Below are 27,604 nucleotides of genomic sequence, written 5' to 3'. Positions count from 1 at the left end.
AATGTGCTTTTGTATTGGCTGCTTGTAACTAGCCAATGAGAGATTGGACTTTAATTCCCAGAAAATGCCTATAAAAGCAGCAGTGTTTTACTTACTTCCTGTTTTGCTGTGGTCTATTGTGTATTCAGTTTCTCCATTTTGATTCATATCTTTGTTTTTCTGTTTGCAATGTCTGGACGTGGTAAGCAGGGAGGCAAAGCACGCGCTAAAGCAAAGTCTCGCTCCTCCCGCGCGGGTCTCCAGTTTCCCGTCGGCCGTGTCCATCGACTGCTCCGCAAGGGTAACTACGCCGAGCGGGTTGGGGCCGGTGCTCCTGTGTACTTGGCAGCCGTGCTAGAATACCTGACGGCAGAGATTTTGGAGCTGGCGGGCAACGCTGCCCGAGACAACAAGAAGACGCGCATCATCCCGCGCCACTTGCAGCTGGCTATTCGCAATGACGAGGAGCTCAACAAGCTGCTGGGCCGTGTGACTATCGCTCAGGGCGGCGTCCTGCCCAACATCCAGGCTGTGCTGCTGCCCAAGAAGACCGAGAGCCACCACAAGGCCAAGGGCAAGTAATTTGACGCGTGTCTGAACTTCTGGAACGTAAAACAAAAGGCTCTTTTCAGGGCCCCCATCATTTCAAAAGAAGAGCTAAATTCACTTTAAATTAAAAGCCATGTTGTCAAAAGACTGGAAGTAATTGGTAAGTAGCCTTGTAATCAGGTGTGAGGTTATTTTTAACGTTTTTCAATAAATATGTACTTAGTTGGGCGGATTTTTGAGTGTGGTCACTAACGCCCAATTACAGTGACACTGCTGTTCCTAAATATTCAAGTAATTTAAGTGCCGTCAAATCGGTTCCGGCCCATAGCGACCCTGTATAGGGTTTTGAGGTGCTGCTGGTGATAGAGCTGGTAAATTGACTCCTTAGGTAACTTATGACCCTACAAACATTTGGAGTTGTTACCCTGGGCCTCTTTTGAGTCTTGTTTTTTTGTTTTAATGTGATCTGTTTTGCAATCTGATGGGAACTCACGCCCTAATATGAAGCGGCCGGGAGGGCCCAAACAGGCTGTCGCTTAGTCACATGCCCTTGGGACCTCACTGGAGCGCTTTGCGTGGAAGCTATTTTAGTGTTGCGACTCAAGTCCTGGTGTGGCGCTGTGGGTCAATGCGCTGGACTGTAAGGCTGGTGGTTCCAGATCACCAGCTGCTCCTCAGAAACCCTTTTACAAGGTAGCTGTGGGTCGGAACCGACTCGACAGCACTTAACAACAACCCAAGTGAATGCTGGGAGCGCGTCCAAGTAGAAGCTGGTTACCACTCAGGGCCGCCCACTTTGCAGAGTGGCACCGGATGCAGCGCGGTCTTGGTATTGGTAACCTCCCTTCCCAACCTCCGTTGAATTCCAAAAGTCAGAAGGCAACCAACCAAAAGCAAACCCACTGTCTTCGAGTCGACTCCGACTCACCAACCTTATAGGACAGAGTAGAAACTGTTCTTGAGGTTTCCAACATTGTAAATCTTAATGGAAAGGAGACAGCCTCAACTTCCGCTGATTGGCTGGTGGATTCGAACCTTAGACCTTTCGGTTAGCCCAGCGCTAAACACACCGCACCATTAGGGCGCCTTTGGTAAAGGCAAAGTGGCCAGAAAAACAACTGCCCACCTTGGTAGCCACACGTTAGTGTCTCCTGAGGCATTTACAGTTAAGGATTAGCCGGGTAGGGAACCATCAGGCTTGGGGGAAGTGCGGCCGCACAGCACAAGCAGTCTTCCTGAGCTCAGAGCCAGGTTCCGCTTAGAGAACCGGATTCTTTCCGCCCATAGTTTCCTGTTTGTTGGAACACTTGCCTGCTTGGCTCGGAATTCCATTATGCCTCTGCTTCTAACCCTTGGCTATTCTGTAACCATTCCGTTCTCAAGCCAGAAAATAAAATCAGTAATCGGTACAAGTTGTGTGCCGTGAAGTCGGCTCTGACTCATATAGGGGTTCCGACGAGCGCCTGGTGAGCTTGAACCGTCGACCTTGAGGTTCAAACTGACCAAGTTATCAGCCAATAAAATAAAATTAAAATCAGTATTTAACCAAGTTTTAATAATCAACATATAACCTAGCCACTTTGTCCATATCCCAAAACTGCTCTAAATTCTATTTAGAATTTAAGAGAAAGAGGCCAGAGAATTACTCTGGGATTCATATGAAGGGAAAAAGGTATATCCAGGATGTGTTAAAACTGTAAACCCAGATAAAATCCAATGAATATTTTTTTTAACTTTTTGGTGAATTGGGTGAAGGTTTACAGACAAGGTCATCAGCTCACCATCCACTTTGTTTCATCTCAATGATTACAGTCTCCTTCCTGAAACATTTATCTCACTTCCTCCCTGTGGCTCCCCATTTACATTTTATATTTCACAAATGAACAGGGCAAAAATATTTGATGTACACTTACAAAACAAATATATATATATATATAAATGTTCAAAGGGCACATTCTGCCATCCAGCCTCCTGTCCACAGGCACACAGCCACTGTCTGCTTTCACCACTTTTCTAGGTAAGTATCTCACTCTCCACCCATGCTTTTGATGGTCCTGGGATTATGTTCCTAAAATGAAAGGTTACCTATGCCCTCCTTTTAGTTACACATCTACAATTACAGTTGTGACTATCGCAATTAATCCTACTAACAATTATTCATAACTGAGCCATATAAAATCCTATCACCATCATACCCCATCCTCTTTCACCAGATTCATCTGAGAAAGAAGGAAACTATTCAGTGAGACAATCTAATATAGATTTAAAGTGTAACAAGTAAAACATAGATGGACATATGTGGGGAAGATAGTTTAGTAAAGAGGTACAGAACTTGAACTGATTTATTGTAGAGAATATGAAAGTATTAGAGAACATTTCAGTTTGATTTCTTTCCTCTGGGCTCCAACAACAACATTTTGGATTTTATTAGTAGTGAGTGACACAGTGTGTTAATTTTGTTTTGCTATTTTCAGGAAGAAAGACCTTGAGGTCAAGTGCTACCCCTCTTGCTAAACTAGCTAGTTAGCATAGGCCCTGGCCTACAAAAGACATTTCATAATTGGGCACTAAATACATGAGCTGAGTTTGGTAGCTGGGCAGCTAGGAAGTTATTTGTTCTAGATGGTCAGTTTCCTACCAAGGGAAGACATTAATTATCCACCAAACAGGCTGCTAATTACAGCTTCCCTTTATAGTAAAAAAAAAAAAAAAAATCCCTTCTGAAATTCCAATTTGCTTGGGCTACTTATTTTGGAAACTTTAGAAAAGTATAGAAGCTTCCAGATGACCAGCTCATATCTAAGAGGTCCAAAAAGCCTGTTCTGGAAATAAAAAACATTTGTCAGAACACTGTCCTAGCTCCTGTTCCCTAACATGCTTCATTACTCCAACTTGCTTCTTCCTCTTCCACTTTGAAAGGTCACTGTTTATATCTAAAAGTCCCTTTCACTTTGGGGGAAATTCTCTCGTGCGTGAGCAATGAACTCAGATAGTTTCCATTAGTTTCTAGTTCTTGAGTAGGGAGGGCCTTGGGAAGGACTGTTTAAATTGGGGCCAATTGATGACCAAGGCAAATCAGGGCTTCCAACTGGTTCATCTCCAGGTAAAACAGTACTATACCCAACCTGCCCTGAGGGATCTGTAAGAATCATCTGGGGATCTTACTGAATTGTAGATACTGATAAAGTATACCTGGTGAAAGTGCAAATTCTCCGGGTGGGGGTGGGGGGAGTGAGGAGTATAGAACCAGAATGAAACAATTTTAAACCCTGTTTCAAACACACCTCCCAATTATTTACCACATCTAGTTACCAGAGACAAAATTGATTCCAGGGAATCTACTGAGATGTGAGGCTGAATAAGAGTTGTTACTTCCAAATTCAACGGTTGGCTACATTACAAATTATATCACTTTATAAATGTCCTAATAATCTACGTAACAGAGGACCTTTCTTTCTGTCATCTCCACCAACTTCCTTTTTCCTTTTTTTACAAGTATGATAATTTTTGTAGTCAATTCTAAAAACAGTATGCATTTTAATGTTAGAACTGGGTTACTAGATTTCTAAGACTTTGTCATCTGTTGATCCTAAATTATAATTTACATATCCCCATCATTAGAAATTTAATGATAAGTTTTCCATGTATTCTGAAACTGACAATAAGGGCTCAGAGTCCCAGGATTATCTCTATTTTATTTTCTAATATCATCATAATGTACCACATTAAATAAGATTAGCATCATCAGGAAAACTGAAAGTCATGGTTTTCTTATATTTCCATCTAGAAACAAACAAATAAAATGTATTCTTAATAAAGACAAGTCTATGTGAATTAAATAAGCATAACCATTGTGACAACAATAAGAAAGCATGGAATATGATACATAGACTTAAAAGAAAATGTGAGTATTAAAGTACAGGCATATTGAAGAAAATAGTCAGAACGCCACAAAACCAAACCCACTGCTGTGGAGGTTTCGCCAATTCATATGACCCTACAGTACAGAGCAGAGTAGCCCCAGAGGGTTTCCAAGGTAATAATCTTTATAGAAATAGACTGCTACATCTTTTCCCCCCAGAGTCACTGGTGGGTTTGAACCACTGATCTTTTGGTTAGCAGCTGAACACTTTAACTACTGTGCCAACAGGGCTTCAAGAACTCCATTGTTGTTGTTGTTAAGTGCCGTTGAGTCAGTTCTGACCCAAAGCGACCCTGTATAGGGCTTCCGAGGAGAAGCTGGTGAGCTTGAACCACTGACCTTGTAGTTCAAATGGCTTTGTAGTCTGGCCCATTAACCCACAGCGCCACACCAGGACTCCAAGAACTCCATTAGGCTTCAGTGTATTTGTTTTAAGTAGTTTGTTTGAATTGTAGTTTGGTCACAATAAGGGGACCAACAAGTCCTTATGCACATTGCTTATGGTTGAAGTATGCGTGCTAACCTTCAGACTATTATATGGTGTTGATCTTCCAGTTGGATCTTAACCTTTTTGGTGGTGGTGGTGGTATGCCATTGAGTCAGTTGCAACTTATAACAACCAAGTCTGCAAATCTTTATGGGAGCAGAAAGGCCATCTTTCTCCCATGGAGCAGCTGGTGGATTCAAACTGCTGGCCTTGCAGTTAGTAAGCCAATGTGTAACCCACTATGGTACCAGGACTCCTTAGCCGCATCCCTTTCTATCTCAGGAACATGGAGAGTGATGGGTCAGTATGTTTATTTACTACTTTCAGCTTACTTCATGACAAACTGTCCTTGAATTAAATATATGTCATTTGTAGTAAATTTTAGAACTCTAGGTCTAGGTTCTGTACTTTATTTTTCACTTTGTCTCCTGATGAGTCCAGTACCTCAATTTCAAAGACAATCTACATATAATAAACGGAATTTTACATCTTGACTTGGAGCTGTAACAGGCCCCGAAAACTGAATACATCCAGGACAGCAGAGTTAACATTATGCTTCCTAAACCTATTATTCTCCCAAGTCTTCCCCAACTCAGTAAATAACACTACCATAAACACATTTCCTTAAGCCAAAATCCCTTTGCTGTCATTGCAAATGCAAATCTCTTTAAATCCTATTGCTTTCACCTTCAATACCAATCTTACTGCATTTTCCTTATCGGAATGACTTCATCTCCTCTGCTCTAGTCCAACCACACTGACTGATCTCTCATCCCACCGGCCAAGCTCTTTGCTGCCTGAAGACATTTGCCTTGTTGATCTCTTTTCCCTAACCCCTGACTTTTTGTTTTCTCTAATTAGGTGTTGGAGTCCTGGTGTGGCACTGTAAGATAAGCACTGGACTGCAAGGTCAGTTTGAATTGCAAGGTCAGCAGTTCAAACCCACCAGCTGCAAACCCTGTGGTGGTGATGTGCCTTGGAGTTGGCTCTGACTCATAGTGACACTATAGGGTTTCCTGGTGTGGCGCTGTGTGTTAATGCTCCAGACTGCAAAGTCGTTTGAACTGCAAGGTTGGCGGTTCAAGCTCACCAGCTGCTCCTTGGAAATCCTTTACAAACAGGGTCACTATGGGTCGGAATCTATTCAACGGCACTTAACAACAACAACAACATAGGATTTCCAAGGCTGTAAATCTTTACGGGCACAGAAAACCTCATTTTTCTTCCCAGGGAACCACTGGTAGTTTCAAACTGCTGACATTTAGGTTAGCAGCCCAGCTTATAACCATTATGCTACCAGAGCTCCTTACAGGGTCACTGTAAGTTGTAACTGACATGCTGGCACTTAACAACAACAACAACAACATTTATGTTTCAGCTCTTCCTCAGGAAAGTCTACCTAAAATAGATGTACACAGGCGGATTACAGAGCTATAGGTGAAATACAAATATTAGAAGAAATTTTAGGAGTCCATTTATATAACCTCAGTTGTGTGTGTGTGTGTGTGTGTGTGTTGGCAGAAAACACAAAAGCCATATAGGAAAGAACACAGACCATTTGCCAAAAAGAAATATTAAGAAGAGTAGAAAATAGGCCATAAATTGCGGTAACAGATCTGCAAAACATTAATGTACAAAAAGTTAATGTACAAACATCTTCAAACTATTAGGGGGTAAAACAACAAAGTAGAAAAATGACTAAAGCTTATTTTATATCCCTTACTAAATTCAAATGGTCAGTACAAAAAGTTCATGGAAAAATGGAATTAAAAGATACTGGGATTTTTCCATGAACTTTTTGAAGACCTCTCATATTTAAAAAAACAAAAACTGGGACTTTCCTTGTAGTTTTACTTTAAGTCCCTGGTGGCACAAACCTTTAAGGTACTTAGCTGCTAACTGAGATATTGGAGGTTCAAACCCACCCAGAGTGGCCTTAGAAGAAAAGCCTGCCGTCTACTTTAAAAAATCAGTCATTGCAAACCCTGAGAAGCACATACAATGGGTCACTATCAGTCTGAATCAATTCACAGGCAACTGATTGTAATGTGTTAGTAGAACAGTAAAGGGGTAGAATTCTTACCTATAGATACCAGTTGCTGTTGAGTTGATTGGATAGGCAGCCATTAAAACCAATAAATGCTCAGGTTTGCTGAGAATGAGAAAAAATTGTCATTGCCATATATATTTTGGGGAACATGTCCTGACAGTATTTATTAAAACTTAGTATTAGAATTCCTGTAATGGCTGCTTCATGGAAGGAGGTGTCGCAGGGAACCTCTTAACCTCAGCGTCTGGAGCTCCAATAACGGAGAATTTTTTAATCAGATAGAATTCTATATACACCCCTTTTATTTGGGACCATCAGCCCTCAAGATCCATTCACCTCGAGAATCCAGCATCATGACTTCAGTTTCATTGCTTTTTGTGCTGCCTCTTGTTGAAGCAGTTGAAGCAGAAGATACAATTGCTCTCTGTTAGGTGTGGTTCTTAGCATCACAGGCATTTGTGCCTGTTTCGGGGTTTATGCATGAAAGAGAAATGGACAGATGTGACTCTGAAGGCCCTCCTGGATTAGACCTCACCCTGAAACCCTTTTTACTATTGAAGTTAAAACTGAGTTTTGATGTCTGAAAGTTCCCAAGAAACAAATTGTAAATAGAATCATTTCACCTTTTAGATGTTTCCCTCTAAATGGTAGCACATTAATATGTGTCAAAAAGGGAATACGTTCTTTTTTGCTTTAAAAATGTACTGGAAAGTCAAAACTATAGTTTGTATTTGATGATTAGAAAGAAAGTGAAGGCAATAAGATGACTGAAATTGGCTTTAGAACGCTTGGAGCTTGTGCTGTAGGAAGCAGGAATCCCTCGTGCAGCATCCTGGGAAATCACCATTGTTTGGTTATAATTGCTGCCTCTTAAATCACTGAGGAGTCTTTCTCTATCGTTTATTGAATTGTGCATTGTTATATACAAATTAATCTTGTGCTTATGTATCAAGTGTGGTGTGTCAAAATGGAAAGCTTCATTTCTTTTGGAAAAAGTAAGTTTTGAAAAATTGAATGTATCTAATATTGAAATGGGGAAACAATTTGATGTTATAAAACTTTATATAGAACATTGAAATGGAGAAAAGATATATTGTTTTTACAAAAAGAAAAGAAAACCTTTGTATAGATTAACTGAGTAACACTCCCATGATGAGAAATGCTATATTAAATATAAACCCATTATGTTGGGGAAAACAAACAAACAAACTTATTATTAGACACTTGGAAAATTGTCTACCATCTAGAAATAAAGCTTCACTAAGGTTATATGCAGCACTGTAATGAGGAGACTGCGGTAGAGTCCTGGTGTGGCACTGTAGGATAAGCACTGGACTGCTATTCACAAGGTCAGTTGTTCACACCCACCAGCTGCTCCTCAGAAACCCTATATAGGGTCGCTATGAGTCTGACTAGACTCAATGGCACTTACCAAAAACAGTAAGAGTTGGAACCAACTCAACAACACTTACAACAGCAACATAATTGAGGGTGGGGAACTGACAAACAATTATAACTGTAATGCATGTGAATAACTGTGAGTAAGGATACTGTTCAACAACAGGGCATCCAGGTGTGGCACTGTAGGATAAAGCAGTGGACAGCAAGGTCGGTTTGAACCACAAGGTCGGTGGTTTAAGCTCACCAGCCACTTCTTGGAAACCTTATACAGGGTTACTATGAGTTGGAATCAAATCAATAGCACTTAACAACACCACCACCAAAAAACGAATGAGCAGTGAAATAGAATTAGTGGTGCTGTAGGATAAGCACTTGACCTCAAGGTTGGTTTGAACTTCAGGGTTGGTGGTTCAAACTCACCAGCCACTCCTTGGAAATCCTATGAGTCGGAACCAACTTGTCAGTACTTAACAATAAACAACAACTATAATGAGTGGACTCCTGGTGTGACACTGTAGGATCAGCACTAGTCTGCGAAGCTTAAGGTTGGCCAAATCCACCAACGGCTCCTCAGAAACCCTGTACAGGGCCTGTGTAAGTCAGGTTCGATACTATGGCACTTAGCAACAACAACACTAATGAGGGTAAGTGAATATAGAGAAAGATGTGAAAGAAAACCCAACATATTGTTTATTTCAGAAAGATGAATTGGAGTTGGGTAAAGATTAACACTTTTTTCTTAAATATCCATATTTGTTGTTGTTAAGTGCCGTCGAGTCGCTTCCGATCCATAGTAACCCTGTACAGGGTTTCCGAGGCTGTAAATCTTTACAGGAGCAGAAAGCCTCATCTTTCTCCCGCGGAGTGGCTGGTAGTTTCGAACTGCTGACCTTGCGGTTCGCAGCCCGATTCGTAACCACTACGCTACCAGAGCTCCCATACATGAAGTATTAAAATGAACATGTGTTCGTTTTGTAACAAGCAAAGGTATAAAACAAAAAAAGTAGCTTTCCTCTCCTTACCTTCCATTCCAAGTTACTTTCTAACAAACACCCTGCTTAGGTTCTTCAGAATACAGTGTGAGATTTTTCAAATACAGTGAGTGAGAAAAGGTCCTTGTGTGCTGCAAGTAGTGTGCACTGGGCTACTAACCTAAAGGATAGCAGTTCAAATCACCCAATGTCACCACAAAAGAAGGGCCTGGCCATCTGCTTATGAAAAGATTAGAGCAATTGCACTTGCAGTCTAACACATGGGCTCACCGTGAGTTGGAATCAACTTGATAGCAGTGGGTTTGTTTTGATTTTCCTTTGCCTCTCTCTATTAGATTCTCCCTTTGGTGAAGTAGGGATCTAGTACCTAGCAGAGAGCCTTGGGTACTCAAACATCCAATGAAAACCAGAATTCCCTCCGAAACTATGTTGTTGTTGTTAAGAGCCATCGAGTCAGTTCTGACCCATAGCGACCCTGTACAGGGTTTCCGAGGGTGTAAATCTTTACAAGAGTAGAAAGCCTCATCTTTTTCCCGCGGAGCGGCTGGTAGTTTCGAACCGCTGACCTTAAGGTTCGTAGCCCGATTCGTAACCACTACGCTACACATGCTAATCTGAATTTCTGTACTAAAATGTCTGTCCGGAAGCTATTGCATTGCCTACATCCCTACCTCCCTACCAGGGAGGCATTGAAATTTGGAAGTAAGCCTGTTTTTGTTTTCCACACTCACTTTTTTCCTTTATTCTTAATCTCTCCAGACTTGGTGTCTAATGATAACCTTCAGTTACCCAGGAAGCCCTTAATTCTTTAAAGGACTTCTTTGCTGGATGTTATCGTGCATAAAAGACCCCTTTATTATGTTACTAGGTCCATGGTTACTAGATGTTTGCTTAGAATCATGGGAAGACAAGGGTGTGTGTGACCAGCCAGGTACTGTTTCGTTCAGTTAATACTGGATAAAGAGATTCTCGAAGAATTCTGTCTCACCCTGGTTCTTCCCATGTAATAGATTGTCAGTAAATAGTCTGAATGAGTAAATAAATATGCTTGATAACACACTTAAATCTGCACAAAAATGAAGCAATCACCAATAAAACTTGCAGGGATTTGTGCGTTAGTCCCACTTTAACCACCACCCTATCTTAACCCCCAGTTCCTAAATACTGAGGAAGAAGCATGACTGTTTATAGAACTGAGCTGTTCTGATAAAGCAGCCATTAGCCGCATGAGACATTAACATTAGCTCCTCAGTTGCATTAACTAAGTTTGTGGTTGTTCAATGCCACTGAGTTGGATCCAACCCATAGTAACCCTGTGTAGGGTTTCCAAGGAGAGACCAGTGAGTTTGAATCTCTGACCTAGTGATTAGCAGTTCAATGCTAATTCAACAGTGCCACACTAGGACTCCACAATGCAAGTGCTCAGTACTCAGTAGTACCTTTGGCTGTTGGCTACTCTCATCATAGATGCAGAACATGCTCATCACCACAAGACTTTCTACTGGACAGTAATGGGCTAGATTCTTCTCACCTTTCTGAGCTAACAAAATTAAGTAAACTTCATCAGTTCCTTTAGGTGGCATCTGCAGATAAAATACAGGACCCCAAACCCACCACTATTATGTCATGGAGAAATTGCTCCCTAGGGTTCTCGAGACTGTAATTCTTTATAGAAAGAGATAAGCTCATCTTTCTCCTGCAGGGTAGCTAATGGGTTTGAACCAGTGACCTCTCAGTGGTCAAGTGCTTAACTACTGCATCACCAGGACTTCTCCAAAATACAGGGCAACTGAGTTAAATTTGAGTTTCAGGTAAGCAACAACTTGAGGTTTTTTTAGTATAAGTATACCCCAAATATTGCATGAGACATACTTAAACTGCAGTGCTGGTGTGGCGCCATTGGTTAATGTATTAGACAGCAAAGTTGGTTTGAACTGCAAGGTCAGCTGTTCAAGCTCACCAGTCATTCCATGTAAATCCTATAGGTTGGAACTGACTCGCTGGCACTTAACAACAATACTTAAACTAAAAATTGTTTGTTCATCTGAAATTAAAATTTAACTGGATGTCTTGTTTCATTTGCCAAATCTGGCAACCCTATCTGAGAACCTACGTTGAACTGTGTTCCTGAGAGGTTCGACCCTCACCACAGAACATTACTTTTTATGTGAGGAATTGAGAAGGGATAGTACCCAGAGAGAAGTGAAGTTAACTGAGAACAGAGGTCTATCAATTTTTTCTGCATGTGTGAAGGAGGCTGAGAAGGAGGTTCTCTGATACTTTAATTTTTTTTCCCCTTGTTTCCAAAGCTACTTACAATGGAGAGATGCCAGGATCTGAAGTGTCTGCCACATCTACCAACTCTAAGAAATAAATGGGGTGGATGACTTCAGCATTCCTACATCAGCGGCTGATTCTGCACATGCAAACTGTTTCCTATTAAAAACCTACTCTGGGGTACTACCAAGAGAAATGGAGTCCTGATGTGGCACTGTGGGTTAACGCGCTAGGCTGCAAGGTTGGTTTGAACTACAAGGTCGATGGTTCAAGCTCACTAACTGCTCCTCGGAAACTCTATACAGAATATTCTCGCTATGGGTCGAAACTGACTTGATGGCACTTAACAACAACAACCAAGAGGAATAACTTACTTGTGATTGGAATCCCAGAACAGGAAGAGACCAAAAAAAAAAAAGACATAAAGAATATTGTCCAAGAATTGTTTGAAGAAAACTTCCCTAACGTCATGAAAGATTAGAAGATTGTTGAATGTATTCCAAGCAGGATAGACCCCAAAAGAAAAACACCAAGACACATTACAATCAAACTTTTTAAAACTCAAAACAGAAAAGAATCCTGAAAGCAGCTCAAGCGCAAAAAGTTATCTACAAAGGAGACCTAATAAGACTAAGCTCTGATTTCTCAGCAGAAACCTTGCAGGCAAGAAGATAATGGAATGACATATATAAAACTTGGAAATATAAAAACTATCAACTAAAAATCATATATCCATCAAAATTGTCTATCAAATATGATGAAAAACTTAGGTCATTTTCAGATAAACAGAAATTAGGAAAAATTGTAAAAACCAAATGAACCTACTAAAAGGAGTACTTTGGACAGAGAACCAACAATAGCAGACAACAACCTGAGACTAACATACATGGCATTATCACCTAGACTGAACACAGATAGGAAAGTATTCAAAGAAATATAGACCTACAAGACTGAAAATAGAGAACTGCCAACTGTGTGATTAACAACAACAGTCCAGTGTTTATCCTACAATCCCACACCAAGGCTCCAACTTTTTGAATGGGTAATAAAAAAGGCAGGGGTGGTAGTGTTTAAACAAAAATAAGGCAAATATGGAGAATACACCCTCTCCACTTCCCACGAGGTAATCGTGTATTTTTTCTTAGCTATCTGTTCAGTGTTAACACATGTTTTATCTCTCCCTTTTCATTCTCAAGAGGTGGATCCGACTGCATACACTGATCCTGCACTTGCTCTTTTCCATAACAATACCATATAGCTTGGAGAACTTTCCATACATGAACACATGGAACTCCCCAAATATGAATACACTGTAGTTTATCTAACTCATCCCTGTCCATAGGCATGTGCACTATTTCCAGTCTTCTGTTATTCTGAAATGATTACAGGGCACTAGTGGCATAGTCGGTTATGTGTTGGTCTGCTTACCACAAGCCAATAGTTTGAATCCATCTTTAGAAGAAAGATGAGACTTTCTGCTCCTGTAATTATTTACAGTCTCTGGAACCCTATACAGTGTTGCTATGAGTCAGAATCAACTTGACAGCACTTAACAACGTTCTGAGCCCCGTTCATTGTAAAACTAAATGAAACATAAACGGATGAAAATCCTGGAACTCTGAGCTTCAGTGGAAAGGTTAACGAAGTGGATTGAGAGCTTGCTAAGAGGAGAAACTGAGCAGGGACAGTGAAAACGGAGACTGACTGGTGAACAGCCACCCAGATAATGCGTAACCATCTTGAATTTTTATAAGCAGCTTTGGTAAAAGAAGGTGTTCTGACAAAGCAGTTTTACACAGGAATGGGTAAAAGTGCTAATCTGTCTTCTCCCCCATGCTTCCTTGGTGAACAAAGGTGTAGTCAGCTCCCATCATCATCCACCTGCAGTACAGACCCTGCTCTATGGGAGTTCAGAGCTACGTGGTTGGGATTCGTGCCTATGTGAAGTTAAAGCCAGCTGAGCCATTTTGTTGTGCCACTTTTGTTGCATGGATTCAGGCAGGCTTGGCTCCAGACCTACAGAACCTACAACACCACCAGCCCAGTCACCCTGTCCCCAGCTTCCGCGTGGTCCTAATAGACACTGACAGCAGATCCATCAAGGGCTTCCACGAATGACTTTTAGACTGCGTGCCCTGAACACAGATAACACCTAGAACTCCATCTAGGACCAGGAACTGTGCTGTCACATCCCTCCTACATCCACCTTCTGAGACCCTTGGAATGTATGAGCCCTCACAGAATTTTCTTCTTTCTGGGTCCAACAACTACACTGTTTCGTTTTTTTTTTTTTTTCCTTCGGTTGTTTCATTGTTTTTGTTTGTTTATTCTTTCTCCTCCTTATCTTTCCATCCCCTTACATTTTATCATTTCTATCTCTGCTTTTGTTTTCCTACTTTTTGTCTGTTACTCATTTTCTCTCCTTTTTTCCCCTTTTAATCTTTTTTACTACTCTCTACTCTCTTTTCATCTTCTATCTCCCTTGTTTTGCTAAGTGTTTTTCTTTATTTCTTCCTTTTATTTCCTCTCTTATTTTTCTCTTCTTTACCCTATTTTCCTGTCCCTCTTGTCTTTTTTTTTTTACTTATTCTAAAGTGTTTTGTTTTGTTTTTATATTTCTTTCTTTTATTTTCGCTCTTATTTTTCTCTTCTAAACTCCATTCCCCTGTCCCATGTTTGTCTTTATAGTTATTATACATTTTTGTCTTATTACTGCCTGAATTCATTTCCTTTTTCTCTTCATTATTTTCTCTTTCATTGTTGGCTAACTTGTTAGTTTATTCTGTTTTGTTGTTTTGTGTGTGTGGCAAGGGAGGGGTTTTCTAGTTCCTACCCTGTACAGGGTCGCTATGGGTCGGACCCGACTCGATGGCACTTAACAACAACAACAACAACCAAATAAGAGAGAGCAACCATGTCCATACAGACCAGCCACAACTGTACCCACCTGCACCCACTGGGCAAGAGCCAATACTAACTCTTATAGCACCTGATCGATAATAGACAGCAGCCAACATCAACCTTACACATCCTAAGTGGAATAGCGAATGAGAACACTGTACACACTTCCATTCTCTAACTACATCACAGGAGACAGTCAGTGAGAGCCTCAGAACGCATCAACATATAATCATCAATTAAATACAAACATAACAACCTTAATATGCCCAAGAGACAACAGTCAATTTTAGCTCACATGAAACAAGAAAGAATGGCTGAAACAAATGACTAAGATTCAGAGCCAGAAAATGTTTGTGAAGAAGAAAAAAAGGAGTGGAACAAAGTGAAAAAGAAGTAAAAATAATGATATTTAAATATCATCAAAGGATAGACAGAAAGACTGAGGAAAACAAAGAAAATCTTTAGAAGAATTCAGGAAAACACTGCAAGAACAAATAGACAAAATAAGTGCAAATTTCAAAAACAATACAAACCTGTGATTAGAAATCCAGAAGATTAATACTAGGATTTTAGAAACAGACACTATGAAAGGACAAAGGAGTAGATGTGAAGCGATAGAAGTCCAAATTAGTGAGCTTGAAGATAAATCTCTCACTAAAAGTATGTTAGAAGAACAATAAGAAAAAAGAATGAAAAAATCCAAAGAAAGCCTAAGACTTATGTGAGACGCCATGAAGAGAACCAACTTATGGATGATTGGAATTCCAAAACAAAAAGAGACCATAAAAAGCACAGAGAAATTTGTTGAAAAGTTGTTGGAAGAAAACTTCTCTAGCATCATGAAAGACGAGAAGATAAGCATATAAGAAGTTGAACAAACTTAAAAAAAGAATAGATCCCAAAGAAAATCACCAGGATGTATCATAATCAAACTTTCCAAAACCAAAGACAAGGAAAGAATCCTGACAGCAAATATTTAAAGGTACCTACAAAGGAGGACCAATTAAACTAAACTCAGATTTCTCAGCAGAAACTATGCATGAAAGAAGGCAATGGGATGACATATATAAAACTCTGAGAGAAAAGATTGGCAACAAAGGATCATATATATAGCAAAGCTGTCCCAAATATGACAGAAAAATTAAGACATTTCCTGATAAAAGAAATTTGTAATGACCAGATCAACTTTACAAAAATTCTACAGGGTGTTCTTCGGACTAAGAACCAACAACAGCAAACAACAACCTGAGATTACCGTACGTGACACCACCACCCAGAACTCAATACAGACACAGAAGTATTAAAAGTGAAGCAACCTACAAGACTGAAAATAGGGGACCAGAGATGTCACTGTATAATGAACTCTACTACAAAGAAACAAAGAGGGAATAGTGTAGATACAGAACTTCCAAATGGCACGGAAGTCAAGCAGCTTGCAAGATACAACAGACTGTTTTAAACAGGGAAATGATTTAATAAACTACAGGGTAACCTCTAAGAAAATGTATACATCAGAACATCAAAATATAAAAATAGAGGAATGTCAGAAAGATCTAGCAGCCATTAGCACAATAGAAATGAAACCGAAAAGAAAAACCACAAACAAAATGAACTCAGCACAGAAAATTATGTGGATCAAAGAAACCAGCAGTGCCACAAAAGTTTGTTGTTACGTGCCGTCAAGTCAGTTCTGAGCCTGTATAGAGTTTCGGGGGAGCAGTTGGTGAGTTTTAACCACTGACCTTGCAGATCAAACCAACTTTGCACATTAACCCACAGCGCCACAGCAGGACTCTACCATAAAAAAAATCACACAGCAAAATGACAGCAATCAATTCATATCTATTGGCAATTACACCAAATATAAATGGATTAAATGCACCAGTCAAGAGACAGAGAGAGCAAAATGGATAAGAAAACAGGACCCTTCAGTATGTTGCCTACAAGAGGCACATCAAATAGATGGAGACAGCCTAAATGCCCATGAACAGAAGAATTTTTAAAAAGTTGTGGCACATGTACACAATAGAATACTAAGCAATGTTGAAGAATAATGATGAATCTGAGAAACACTTCACAATATGGATGACCCTGGAAGACATTATGCTGAGTGAAATTAGTTACAAAAGGACAAATATTGTATGAGATAATCATGTGAAAAGTTAAGAAAAGGTTTTCTTGATAAATGAAACAATCATTGGTGGTTACAGAGCAGGAAAGAGGGAAGAAAACTTATTTAAGGGTAGACATGTTAACATGGGTGACAGGGCAAGCAATATACAACTAGAGGAAGCTTAGTAGAGGAAAGATGAAGGTAACAGGAGACACAAGGAGGAATGCAATTGTCAATATGAATAGAAGTAAATACTGTTAACCGTTGGTACATGGAGGGGATTGCAATCATTGTAATGAAGCAAAGTCTGATTTATTGAATGTAAAACTGATGATCTGCTCTGTACACTTTTGCTCAATTCATAATAAAAAATGAAAAAAAAGTTCATGGAAAAATGTAGTTAAAAGATAAAGAAATTGTGAAGTTATCTTGTGTGTTTGTGTGTACATACATATTAATGTGTATATATGATTATATATTTGGAGTCCAGGTGTGGCACTGTAGGATAAGAACTGGACTGCTAACCATATGGACAGTGATTCAAACCCACCAGCCACTCCTCAGAAACCCTATACAGGTTCGCTATGAGTCAGAACTACGTAACAACAACAATATACACACACATACATGTACACACACACATACACACAAGGTTGTTTCAAAAAGTTCATAGAATTCCATTATCTTTCAACTCACACATGGGGCGTGAGTGACGGAAAAGAGAAAAAACAAGAAAGCAAAAACCCTGCTACTAAGCAATCTAGAAAGGCCCCTAAAAATACCAAATAGCAGGTTGTCAAGATGACAATAAGAAGGTTAGCAACCAGCTTCAGTTTGGGCAGCTTTGGAAGAAGTATTAGAAACTGGAGCAACACCAACACTCTTTGGGTCTTACTGACCCCCTACTGTCCTTTGACTTTGGTGGACCTTCTAGTCCCTAGAGACTAGGCAGGAGCTGAACTCACCTGCAGGCCAGAGTTCACCGCAGAGACCAGAAACACCATGTAGAAGTCACAATAAATTGGTCAAAAACAAAGAAGGCACAAGACCAGCTCTAGTTGATCAGAGTACACCCTTATCTTTGGGAACACTGAATGATTTCAAGGCCATCCCTTTGGCAGAATGCACTCTAAGGGTGGACTCTTTGTGAGAAAATTCCAAAAGCAGGTAAAAGTAGTGAAAACAGTCCAGAACATAATGTTCTTACTAGTAATTTTTGGTAGAGACCTGGGCACAGATCATGCTGCACTAAACCTGACTAATGTGTTCTTTAATAAATGGCTATGTGGGCTAATGCGTCAGACTGCTAAATCGTTTGAACTGCAAAGTCAGTGGTTCAAGCTCACCAGCTGCTGTAGCGTAGTGGTTACGAATCGGGCTGCTAACCTTAAGGTCAGCGGTTCGAAACTACCAGCCGCTCCGCGGGAGAAAGATGAGGCTTTCTACTCCCGCAAGGATTTACACCCTCGGAAACCCTGTACAGGGTCGCTATGGGTCAGAACTGACTCGACGGCACTCAACAACAACAACATACAGGGTTGCTATGGGTCGGAATCAACTCAACAGCACTTAACAACAACAACAACAATAGGAGATGTACTGAACTGATAACCACAAAGTTGATTATTCAAACCCACCAAGGGCTTCCCAGTAAGCTGCTGCCAACTTGATGGCATTTAACAACAACAACAAAGTCCCATCTGCTCAGGACCAGTTTGCCTTCACCTGGGTGCTGTACCAAAAGTATCTACACAGCGCCTCCCTTTGCCACAATAGGGTTGCTTGGGACCTGCCTACTTTTTTTTCCTCTGTTGTCCATTGGTTTCATTACCAACGACACCATGTTAACTGCTGAAGATGTTTCTCTGTTATAGGATTGTCTAGATGCTCTAATCATCCACCTATAGGGGAGAGGGTGAGCCCTGAATTCCCCAAAGTAAAATTCCTAGGGTTATCTGGACTGGCAAGACCCATGTGTTACCTGAAGCCATTGCTTATAAGATTCAAGCTTCCCCTACCACTAAGTCCACCCCCCTCAAAAAAAGAGCAAGCCTTTGTACATTTTTTGGGGCATTGGAGGGTATGTATACTACACTTGGTCCAGTGCTTGAGACTACTCTATTGACTGGTAGAAAAGAATGCCTCTTGGGAGAAGTAAAGAACAAAAGCAAATTTTTGAAACTATTGGCTACCTGCAAAAGTGAAAACGCTGGGTACCATGTGGGAAGGGCTACATATTAAAATGACACCATCACCACCCAGCACTGGCCAGCACGCCACCAGAGCCACCTTTCCTTTCTGTTTAGAAAGGGGAGGACCTGTTGCCAACAGATAACTAGTACTCAGAAAACTCAAGCAAAGATTTGTGAAACAAGCTCAGGAAAAAGCACAATCAATTAGCCAGATTTAAAACTGCGTGAACGGTCATCACCATGAGCACTGGCCCTTAGTCCTTTGTACAGACAGGTGGACCATAACGTATGAGTTAACTATGTGGATTGACCAATGGCATAAGAAGTAGAGAACTAAAATGGGCTTGGTTCTGTGAGGGAGGGGCACTATAGCCAGACGTTTCGAATCAAAGTCCAAACTTCTGATGCTGACCATGTTTTTCATGCAGCAGCCCGTTCACCTGTTTCCCTGCCAGGGAATCAAGAAGCAGATGTTACAGCACAAGGTAGAATGGTGAGTCCAGAAAGGGAACCTGCATACTTGATTTACCAGAAAAACGGGCACCCGTAGCACCTGTGTTGATTTGAAAATAGCCAAAGAAGCAGGCATAGTTGCAAAGTATTGTTGTTGTTGTTGTTGTTGTGAAGTGCCATTGAGTCGGTTCCGACACATAGCGACCCTGTAAAGGGTTCCTGAGGAGCAGCTTCAAACACTGACCTTGCGGTTCAAATGGCTTTGCAGTCTGGCGCATTAACTCACAAAGCCACACCAGGACTCCTGGTTTCAAAGTATGTTGTTGTTGTTGTGAAGTGCCGTCAAGTCGATTCTGATCCATAGTGACCCTGTACAGGGTTTCCAAGGAGCAGCTGGTGAGTTTGAACTGCCGATCTTGCAGTTCAAATGGTTTTGCAGTCTGGTGTATTCACCCACAGCACCATGTTGCAAAGTACAGTGATTATTAAATACACAATTGTCCAGTGCTCAGGTCAGAGACCAAGGCAGCTGCCTCACAGTACTGAACACATACATAGACGAATACAGCCAGTGGTGGACTGGCAGGCAAAACTTTGATCGGGTAGGCCACAGTGCTGAGGCTTTGAGGTTGACAGAAACGATGCATACAGGCATCTTTGGACCTGAGCCCAGAGTTATCCTCCAACCACAATTCAGGTGACACATATCTGCCCAGGTTGCTGCCAGAGCAAAACATGGCTTTCCAAGTGCATTAGGACCAGTCACTGGGAAGTAGAACCATCTGCTGGTGCTTGGTGTGGATTGGTTACTTAATCCTGCTTGATATGGAGGAACTGACAAGCTTAATATGGGAATGCACTATGCTAAAGCATGAAGAACATTGGCAGTTTGCTTGAGCTGAGATGATGGCTACAAACACAAGGGACAGAAGTGGGTCTCCATTTCTCTCAGACAGTAGAATGGGTGACTTTACTTAGAAACCCTCAAGTTACTTCCCTGGACCAGCATCTATGGTATACTCAGTCAGGGAAAATGCTTACCTGCCACCATTCTCACCAACCAGAGAAACCACTAGTGTGATCCTATTAGAATTGAAAGATTTACACCTCTTTGTACTTAATAAACATGAGTCTTTCCTTCCTTGTAAGGTACTCTCATCTCTTGTGCGATTTTCCAATGTTATGAATTAAATTGTGAGCCCCTACCTGCTGCAAGGTACAGCTCAGTGGGTTAATGTGCCAGACTACAAAACCATTTGAACTGCAAGATCAGCAGTTCAAGCACACCAGCCGCTCCTCGGAAACCTTATACAGGGTCGCTATGGGTCGGAACCGACTCGACGGCACTTCACAACAACAACAACGACCCCCTGCAAGATATATGTTGGAATCTAACCTCTACAACTGTGGATGTAACCTCATTTTGAAACGGGGGCGTTCTTTGTCATGTTACTGAAACCATATCAGTGTGCTGGTGGTTGTGTGCTATGGAGTTGTTCCAATTTATAGCAACCCTGTATAGGGTTTCCAGTGGTGGTGGTTATGTGTCATGGAGTCAGTTCTGACTCAATGCAACCCTGTATAGGGTTTCTGAGGCTGTAAATCTTCACGGGAGCAAAAAGCCTCAACTTTCTCCCGCTGAACAGCTGGTAGTTTCAAACTGCTGACCATGAGGTTAGCAGCCCAATTCGTAACTACTGTGTTACCAGAGTTAAGTCTGTTAATATTTACAGGAGCAGAAAGCCTTATCATTCTCCTGCGTGATTAGTAGATTCGAACTACTGACCTTGCGGTTACCTAGCAGTCCAACTCATAACCCACTACACTACCAAGAGCTCCTTATATCAGGTTAGACTGTCTCTTAAATCTAACCAATTCTGAGACAGAAAAGAACAGATGTCCCTAAAATGGGGAGGGGGAGTGTATAAAGGCACTAAGTCGCTGGCTTACAAGTTTTCAAAAGGGACTTGCATTTCAGTGTTCGAGGGAGGGTATAATCCCACTGAGTAGTCTTCATTTTGTCTAGATAGGTATGGTGAAAGGAAATGGAGATAGAATTATTTTGATTCCATAGTGAGTAATTGTTATCATGACTAATTGTGATTGTCACAACTGCAAAGGTAGAAGTTTTATAGCACAAGGGGGAGAGGCAGTAGTTCATCTTACATTCCAGGAACAGAGGACCCTAAGACCACCAAGAGAGAAGAGCATGAGCAGAACGTGAGACCCTAACCAGAGAAGCAGTGACACCAGAGATGGAGGCAGAGGTGATGGCATGGAGAGAACAACTGAGCACTCTAAATTCATGGAAGGGGAAAGGCTATGTGCTGATGCCCAGGAGGCAGGCTTGCAGAATGTCCCCTTCAGTTGTTTAAATGATTATATATTCCTGAGTGTTTTTGTGTACATCAAAAACAAAAACAAAAAATTACTATGTGTTGTTTAAATTCCTTTCCCCTATGTTAAAAGATCTTGAAAGGCAGAAAGAGTATACTCTAATACTCTTCAAAAAAGAGAGCATGAGAGAGCAGATGAGCCATAGAGACAAGTAAGCACTATGGGGAAAAGATAGATACCAACTGTTAATCAGTGGAAATACCAAGAAACTGAGAGACTTAGGGATAGCGAAGCTGAGAGGATGATTTTCCTCCAGAACTAATAAAGAGAAATGTCACTTAGAGCTGATGCCCTGAAGTCAGCTTTCTAGCCTCCTAAATTGTGAGAAAATAAATGTATTTTAAATACTACTCATGTTATTTCTATTACACTATCACTGGGCTCTGTGGGTTAATGTGTCGAACTACAAAACACTTTGAACCACAAGGTTGGGGGCTCAAACCCATCAGCCACTCCTTAGAAAACCTGTACAGGATCGCTATGGGTCGGAACCGACTCGACTGCACTTAACAACAACAGGAAGGTAAGACACTTTTCTAGAATGTCTCCTCTCTCAAATGACTCCCTTGCTTCCTGGCTAATAATTCCAATCCCACACTTGTGTCTCTGATCTGCACCAACCCTCTGTGAGTCTGTACTGTGTCTCCCACCCACTCTTTTTTCATATGTGCTTTCCAAATTTTATGAGTCCTCTTCCAGCAGATACTCAGCTGTCTCAACCTCTCACTTCCTTCAGGTCTTTCCTCTTCCCTACCCACTCTCCCACCCTTGAGGGAAATATGTCTTCTTGGAGGGAGATGTGGTCTTAAAAATGGTGATAGAGGAAGTATGTCAGAGCAGTGCAACCAAGGACAGAGGCGTATCTATCAAGTGCTGATAGCAAATTATGTTCCTGTCCAAATATTTGACACTCTCTTCGGAGATGTTGTTGTTAAGTGTCATGCAATTGGTTCTGACTCATAGTGACCCTGCATAGGGTTTCCAAGGAACAGCTGGAGGGTTTGAATCGCCAGTCCAGTGCTGATCCTACAGAGCCACACCAGGACTCCATAGCTTTACTATAATACAAGTTCAAAAATTCAAGTTCAACTTGTGAATCTTTTACTTAACTTATGGCATTACATTAAAATTACAAATGCAGTTTTCACTCATGAAAACTGATTTCTGATGTACTCTGTTTTGTATTTTGTTTTGTTTATTTTCAGTTTCTTCTCTTCCTACACTCAGAAGAACAAGGTCACATCGTCTGTCTTGATCCATGGATGCTTTCAAACATGAAAGCATTAGTTTTAACTTGCTGAAGGATCTCTCACAGCTAAGGAAGGAAACCAGAATGGTTCATTTAAAAGCTTCTCAGTGACGCCCCCTCCAGGTGTTGCCCAGGGCACACACCATATCTTAGATAAATGCCTCTCACTGGCACTGTGAAGACCCAAGCAGAGCGCTTTAACTAAGGACCTCAGGAGCTTTCTCCAGTTGCCTGGCAATGAGTTGGGAATTAGGGTTGCTTCTTTCCCTGTGGGAGGATCTGCCAATGTTCCCAAGTGTTCAGAGGCTGGCTTTCTAGCTGACATTCACATCGAAAATGTTTATCCTCCTTATTCGGTCTCCTTTTTTTGTTTTCTTTTAAAAACAACAACAACAGCAAACCCTCCATAGGGAGTGGGAACCCTTGATTTGTGGGATAGTGTATAATAATTGGGATAAACAGTGCAGTCTTGACTCCCGGAGCACAGCCCTGCTGTGTGTCAACCTGTACCCTGTGCATCTATGCGCATGGCTCTTCAGGGTGCATAAAAATAGGCACTGTGCACTGACTCTTGACACAGTGCTTGCTGACGGGGCAGAACAGCCAAAAGTGGGAAGACGTGTTTAACTAGTTGTCCAGCAGTCAATTCTGACTCATGGAGACCCCATGTGCGTCAGAGTAGAACTGTGTTCCATAGGGTTTTCGATGGCTGTTTTTTGAAAAGCAAACCTCATGAGTTGCAGCTCTTAAATCCAGGTCTTTCTTCCTAGACACCTCTGGGTGGACCCAGATCTCTAACATTTTGGTTAGCACCTAAGTGTGTTAAGCATTTGCACCATCCAGGGACTCTATATTTTTGCTATTGGTGGTGGTGAGTGTGTCGAGACGATTCTGACTCACAGCGACCCTGTGTAGGGTTTCCGAGGAGCAGCTGATGAGTTTGAACCGCCAAACTTGCGGTTCAAATGGACCTTGCAGTTCAAATCAACCTTGCAGTCCAGTGTGTTATCCTACAGCATCACACTACGGACTCTGTATTAGTTGTTGTCAAGTGCCATCGAGTCAGTTCCTATATAGTCATCCTGTATAGGGTTTCTGAGAAGCAACTGGTGAGCTTGAACTGCTGATTTTGCAGTTCAAACTTTGCATTAACCCACAGCACCACACTAGGACTCTAGGAACTCTATATTAGGAGGAATTAAATTACCCATTGTTGCTGTTGCATGCCAGCAAGTCATGGGTGGTTATAATTTTACATTTAAAAATTAGGATTTATTGTTGTTGTTTAAATCATTTTTTGTAATAACCTTTTATCATCTCCAATGCTACAAATCATTAGCTAGCTCTGTAATTTTTCAGTTATTACCTTTTGTGTCCCCCTTTGTTTTTTATCCATTCTGTTTTCACTGCCTGTATTTCCATTTAACATTAACAATGAGGGCACTTAAAAAAAAAAAAAAAGCATTTTCCTGTTTTGTACTAGAAAGTCTGCCATGCTGGACCTAATAGCTTTGCTCCTGGTTTCTGGTGCCACACTTGTGTGTTATGGGTTAGCACACAGAAGAAGGTCCTCTGGCTCTGTAGTCAGGAACCAGAATGCTTTGATCCAAGTGGTGATTCAAATTGTGCCTCCGAATGAGACAGATATACCTCACTGCTCAAATTCACTGCCATCCAAAGTAGTTTGGGATAGGAGGAATGCCCATCCTACCTCAGTTCATTACGATGCTTACTATGTTTCAGACATTGTTTTAAAATAGTAACAAATCTTACTTAATGCTCATAACAACTCTAGGAAACGAAAACCAAACCCACTGCCATTGAGTCCATTCTGACTCATAGAGACGCTTTAGGACAGAGTAGAACTGCCCATACTGTTTTCAAGGCAGTACTGGAGAACTGATGACAAAGCAGTTAAATGCTCAGCTGCTAACCTATTTAATTTTTTTTTTTTTTTAAATGAATGGTCCAAGCCCACCATTCTCTGCCAGGAGAAAGGTATGGCAGTCTGCTTCCGAAAACTACAACCTTGGAAACCCTGGGGGCAGTTCTCCTCCTCCTCTGCTGTTGTGATAAGGTTGCTACGAGTTGGAATAAACTCAGTGGCAATGGATTGGGTTTGCATCTTTGTGAAAGTAAAGTGCCATCTCATTGCGGATCTTCCTCTTTTTGGTGACCCCCCACTTTACCAAGCATGATTCTCATCTCCAGGGATTTGTCTGACCATCCTGGCTTCTAAGAAGCATTTGGCTTTACTTTTTTCAACATAGATTTGTTTTTTCTCTGGTAGTCCATGGTACTTTTAATATTCTTCTCCAACACCTTTCTCAAATGCATCAGTTCATCTAAGGTCTTCTTTATTCATTGTCCAACTTTCACATGCATATGAGGCTGTTGAAAATACCATGACTTGGGTCAGGCACACCTTAGGCCTCAAACTGACATCTTTGCTCTTGAAAACTTTAAAGAGGTCTTGTGTAGTCCATTTGCCTAATGCAATATGTTGTTTGATTTCTTGACTGTTGCTTTCATGAGTGTTGATGAGTGTAAACATGCTTTCACGAGTGTCAAAGCAAAATGAAGTATTTGACAATTTCAATCTTTTCTCCATTTGCCATGACGTTATTTATTAGTCCAATTGTGAGGATTTTTGTTTTCTTTACAATTGAGGTGCAACCCATACCGAAGGTTGTGCTCTTTGATCTTCATCAGTATTTTAAGTAAGTCCTCTTCACTTTCAGCAAGCGAGGTTGTATCATTTGCATATCGCAGGTTGCTAATGAGTCTTTGTCCAATCCTGATGCCATGCTTTTCTTCATATAATCCAGCTTTTCGACTTCTTCCTTTAGTACCATTGAATCTTGATAATATGCTATCTCTTGAAATGGTTGAACATCAACCGTTTCGTTTTGGAACAGTGCTGTCTGTATTCCTTCCAGCTTCTTTTGATGTGTTCTGCATCATTCATTATTTTGCCCTATCCTTTATTACTTCAAATAGATGTTTGAAATTTTTCTTTTTAAGCTTGAGAAATGCTAAATGTGTTCTTCCCTTTTGGCTTTCTAACTCCAGGTCTTTGCACATTTCATTATAATATTTGACTTTGTCTTCTTGAGCTGCCCTTTGAAATTTTATGTTCAGGTCTTTTACCTCTTCATTTCTTGCCTTTGCTTTAGTATCTTTACACTGAACAGCAACTTTCAGAGTTTCTTCCGACATTCATTTTTGTCTTTTCCTTCTTTCTTGTGAGAAAGTGTAAGATAGTGCCCAAGACAGATGCCACAGCAGATAAATCATAAGCTGCTTAAAACACCATAAAAGTATCTTCCTGATCCAGCATCTTTAAAAAATGGAACTGCATCCCTCTATTTTTTAGAGGTCTTGGTAGAGTGCAGATGCATGGTCATAGGCTCATACCACAAGAGCATAAATCAGCTAGCATGTATTCAGAGTTCTCTTTGTGCTGGGTATTTATGTGTATTACCTCAATTACTTTCCCAAAGCATTTTAAATGACAGAACGTTTGTGTTGTTTGAGTTTTTGACTGTGTCTGTTACTTGACTGGTCACTAGCAACTTCAATAGGGCATTCTCAGCCCTGCTCTGTCATCTGAAACTACAGTTCCCAGGTTCCCTTGTTCTCTGGTTTCCAGTAGATTTGGCCAATTGGCATTAGATTTGACCAATTGGATACATTGTGGAAAATAAAGGCAGAAAGGAAAGTTTTTCCCTTTCACTGTTTGCATTCTGGGGTTTCTCCATTTTCTAAGAGCCTTTTTAGATCCAGCTCCCACTAAGTAACCTCTTTCATGATAGCTTTAACTCTTTCTTTACCAGACTTCCTTGTTATAGCCTCAAAAACGATTTCACCTTCAGTACCATCTTAAGGAGCTCTGGTAGTGTAGTGGTTACAAATCAGCCTGTGAACTGCAAGGTCAGCGGTTCGAAACTACCAGCCGTTCCACGGGAGAAAGATGAGGCTTTCTGCTACTGTAAAGATTCACAGTCTCAGAAACCCTGTACAGGGTCACTATGAGTTGGAACTAACTCCAATGGCACACAACAAATCATATTTTTCTTACCTTTGTCCTCTAGCCCTAAGAGAGATGGCATCATAGTACTGTTAGGATCTTTGGTTGCCTCCCCTCTTTTGGAGTCTCAACTCCTCAATCAACTGTTTAGTTAAGTCCCTTGGGTACATTCCTTCTACGTGAAATCCCTAGAGTGATTTCTCCTTTCTAACTGAACTTGGTGAGGAAAAACTCAGTGGGACTGAAAACAACTGGTGAAAATTGACCTTTGCTAAGCAACTTGGAGAAGGATGTCACACTTGGTAAAATGGATGGTCAGCAAAAAAGAGGAAGACCTCCAACTAAATGGATTGTCACAATGTTGGCCGCAATGGTCTCAAGCATAGCAACAATTGTGAGATTGGCACAGGACCAAGCAGTGTTTCATTCTGTTGTGGATAAGGTTGCTATGAGTCAGTAGTGACTGGATGGCACCTAACAACAACAATAACAAAGCAACTCATGTACAAAAGTGTTTGCAACGTTTCTTGTCCTAAACATCTGCCCAGGTCCTTCTGCTGCTGAAGGATCAGAAGGTGGTTGCTTCCAAGGCTCTATCTTCACTATTTGGGG

The 27,604-nt window shown here is 41.0% G+C and overlaps 2 protein-coding genes across 2 annotated transcripts in view; both read left to right on the top strand.

Moving 5' to 3' along the window:
• LOC102824026 (histone H4-like) overlaps nucleotides 1-27,604 on the top strand; it is a 120,996-nt gene that overhangs the window by 28,336 nt on the left and 65,056 nt on the right. Inside the window, exon 3 of the mRNA XM_006872810.1 lies at nucleotides 13,444-13,462. Within this exon, the coding sequence (XP_006872872.1) occupies nucleotides 13,444-13,462 (19 nt within the window). The remainder of the gene's footprint in view (nucleotides 1-13,443; nucleotides 13,463-27,604) is intronic.
• On the top strand, nucleotides 159-561 carry LOC102820586 (histone H2A type 1-C-like). Its single transcript, XM_006872801.1, has one exon. It carries the CDS (start codon nucleotides 169-171, stop codon nucleotides 559-561), a length of 393 nt encoding a protein of 130 aa, XP_006872863.1. The 5' UTR covers nucleotides 159-168.

The sequence above is a fragment of the Chrysochloris asiatica genome, unplaced genomic scaffold (genome assembly GCF_000296735.1).
Source record: "Chrysochloris asiatica unplaced genomic scaffold, ChrAsi1.0 scaffold00213, whole genome shotgun sequence".
NCBI classification, from domain to species: domain Eukaryota; kingdom Metazoa; phylum Chordata; class Mammalia; order Afrosoricida; family Chrysochloridae; genus Chrysochloris; species Chrysochloris asiatica.
Note: the sequence above shows the minus strand (reverse complement) of the source record. Positions and strands in the feature narration are given on the sequence as shown.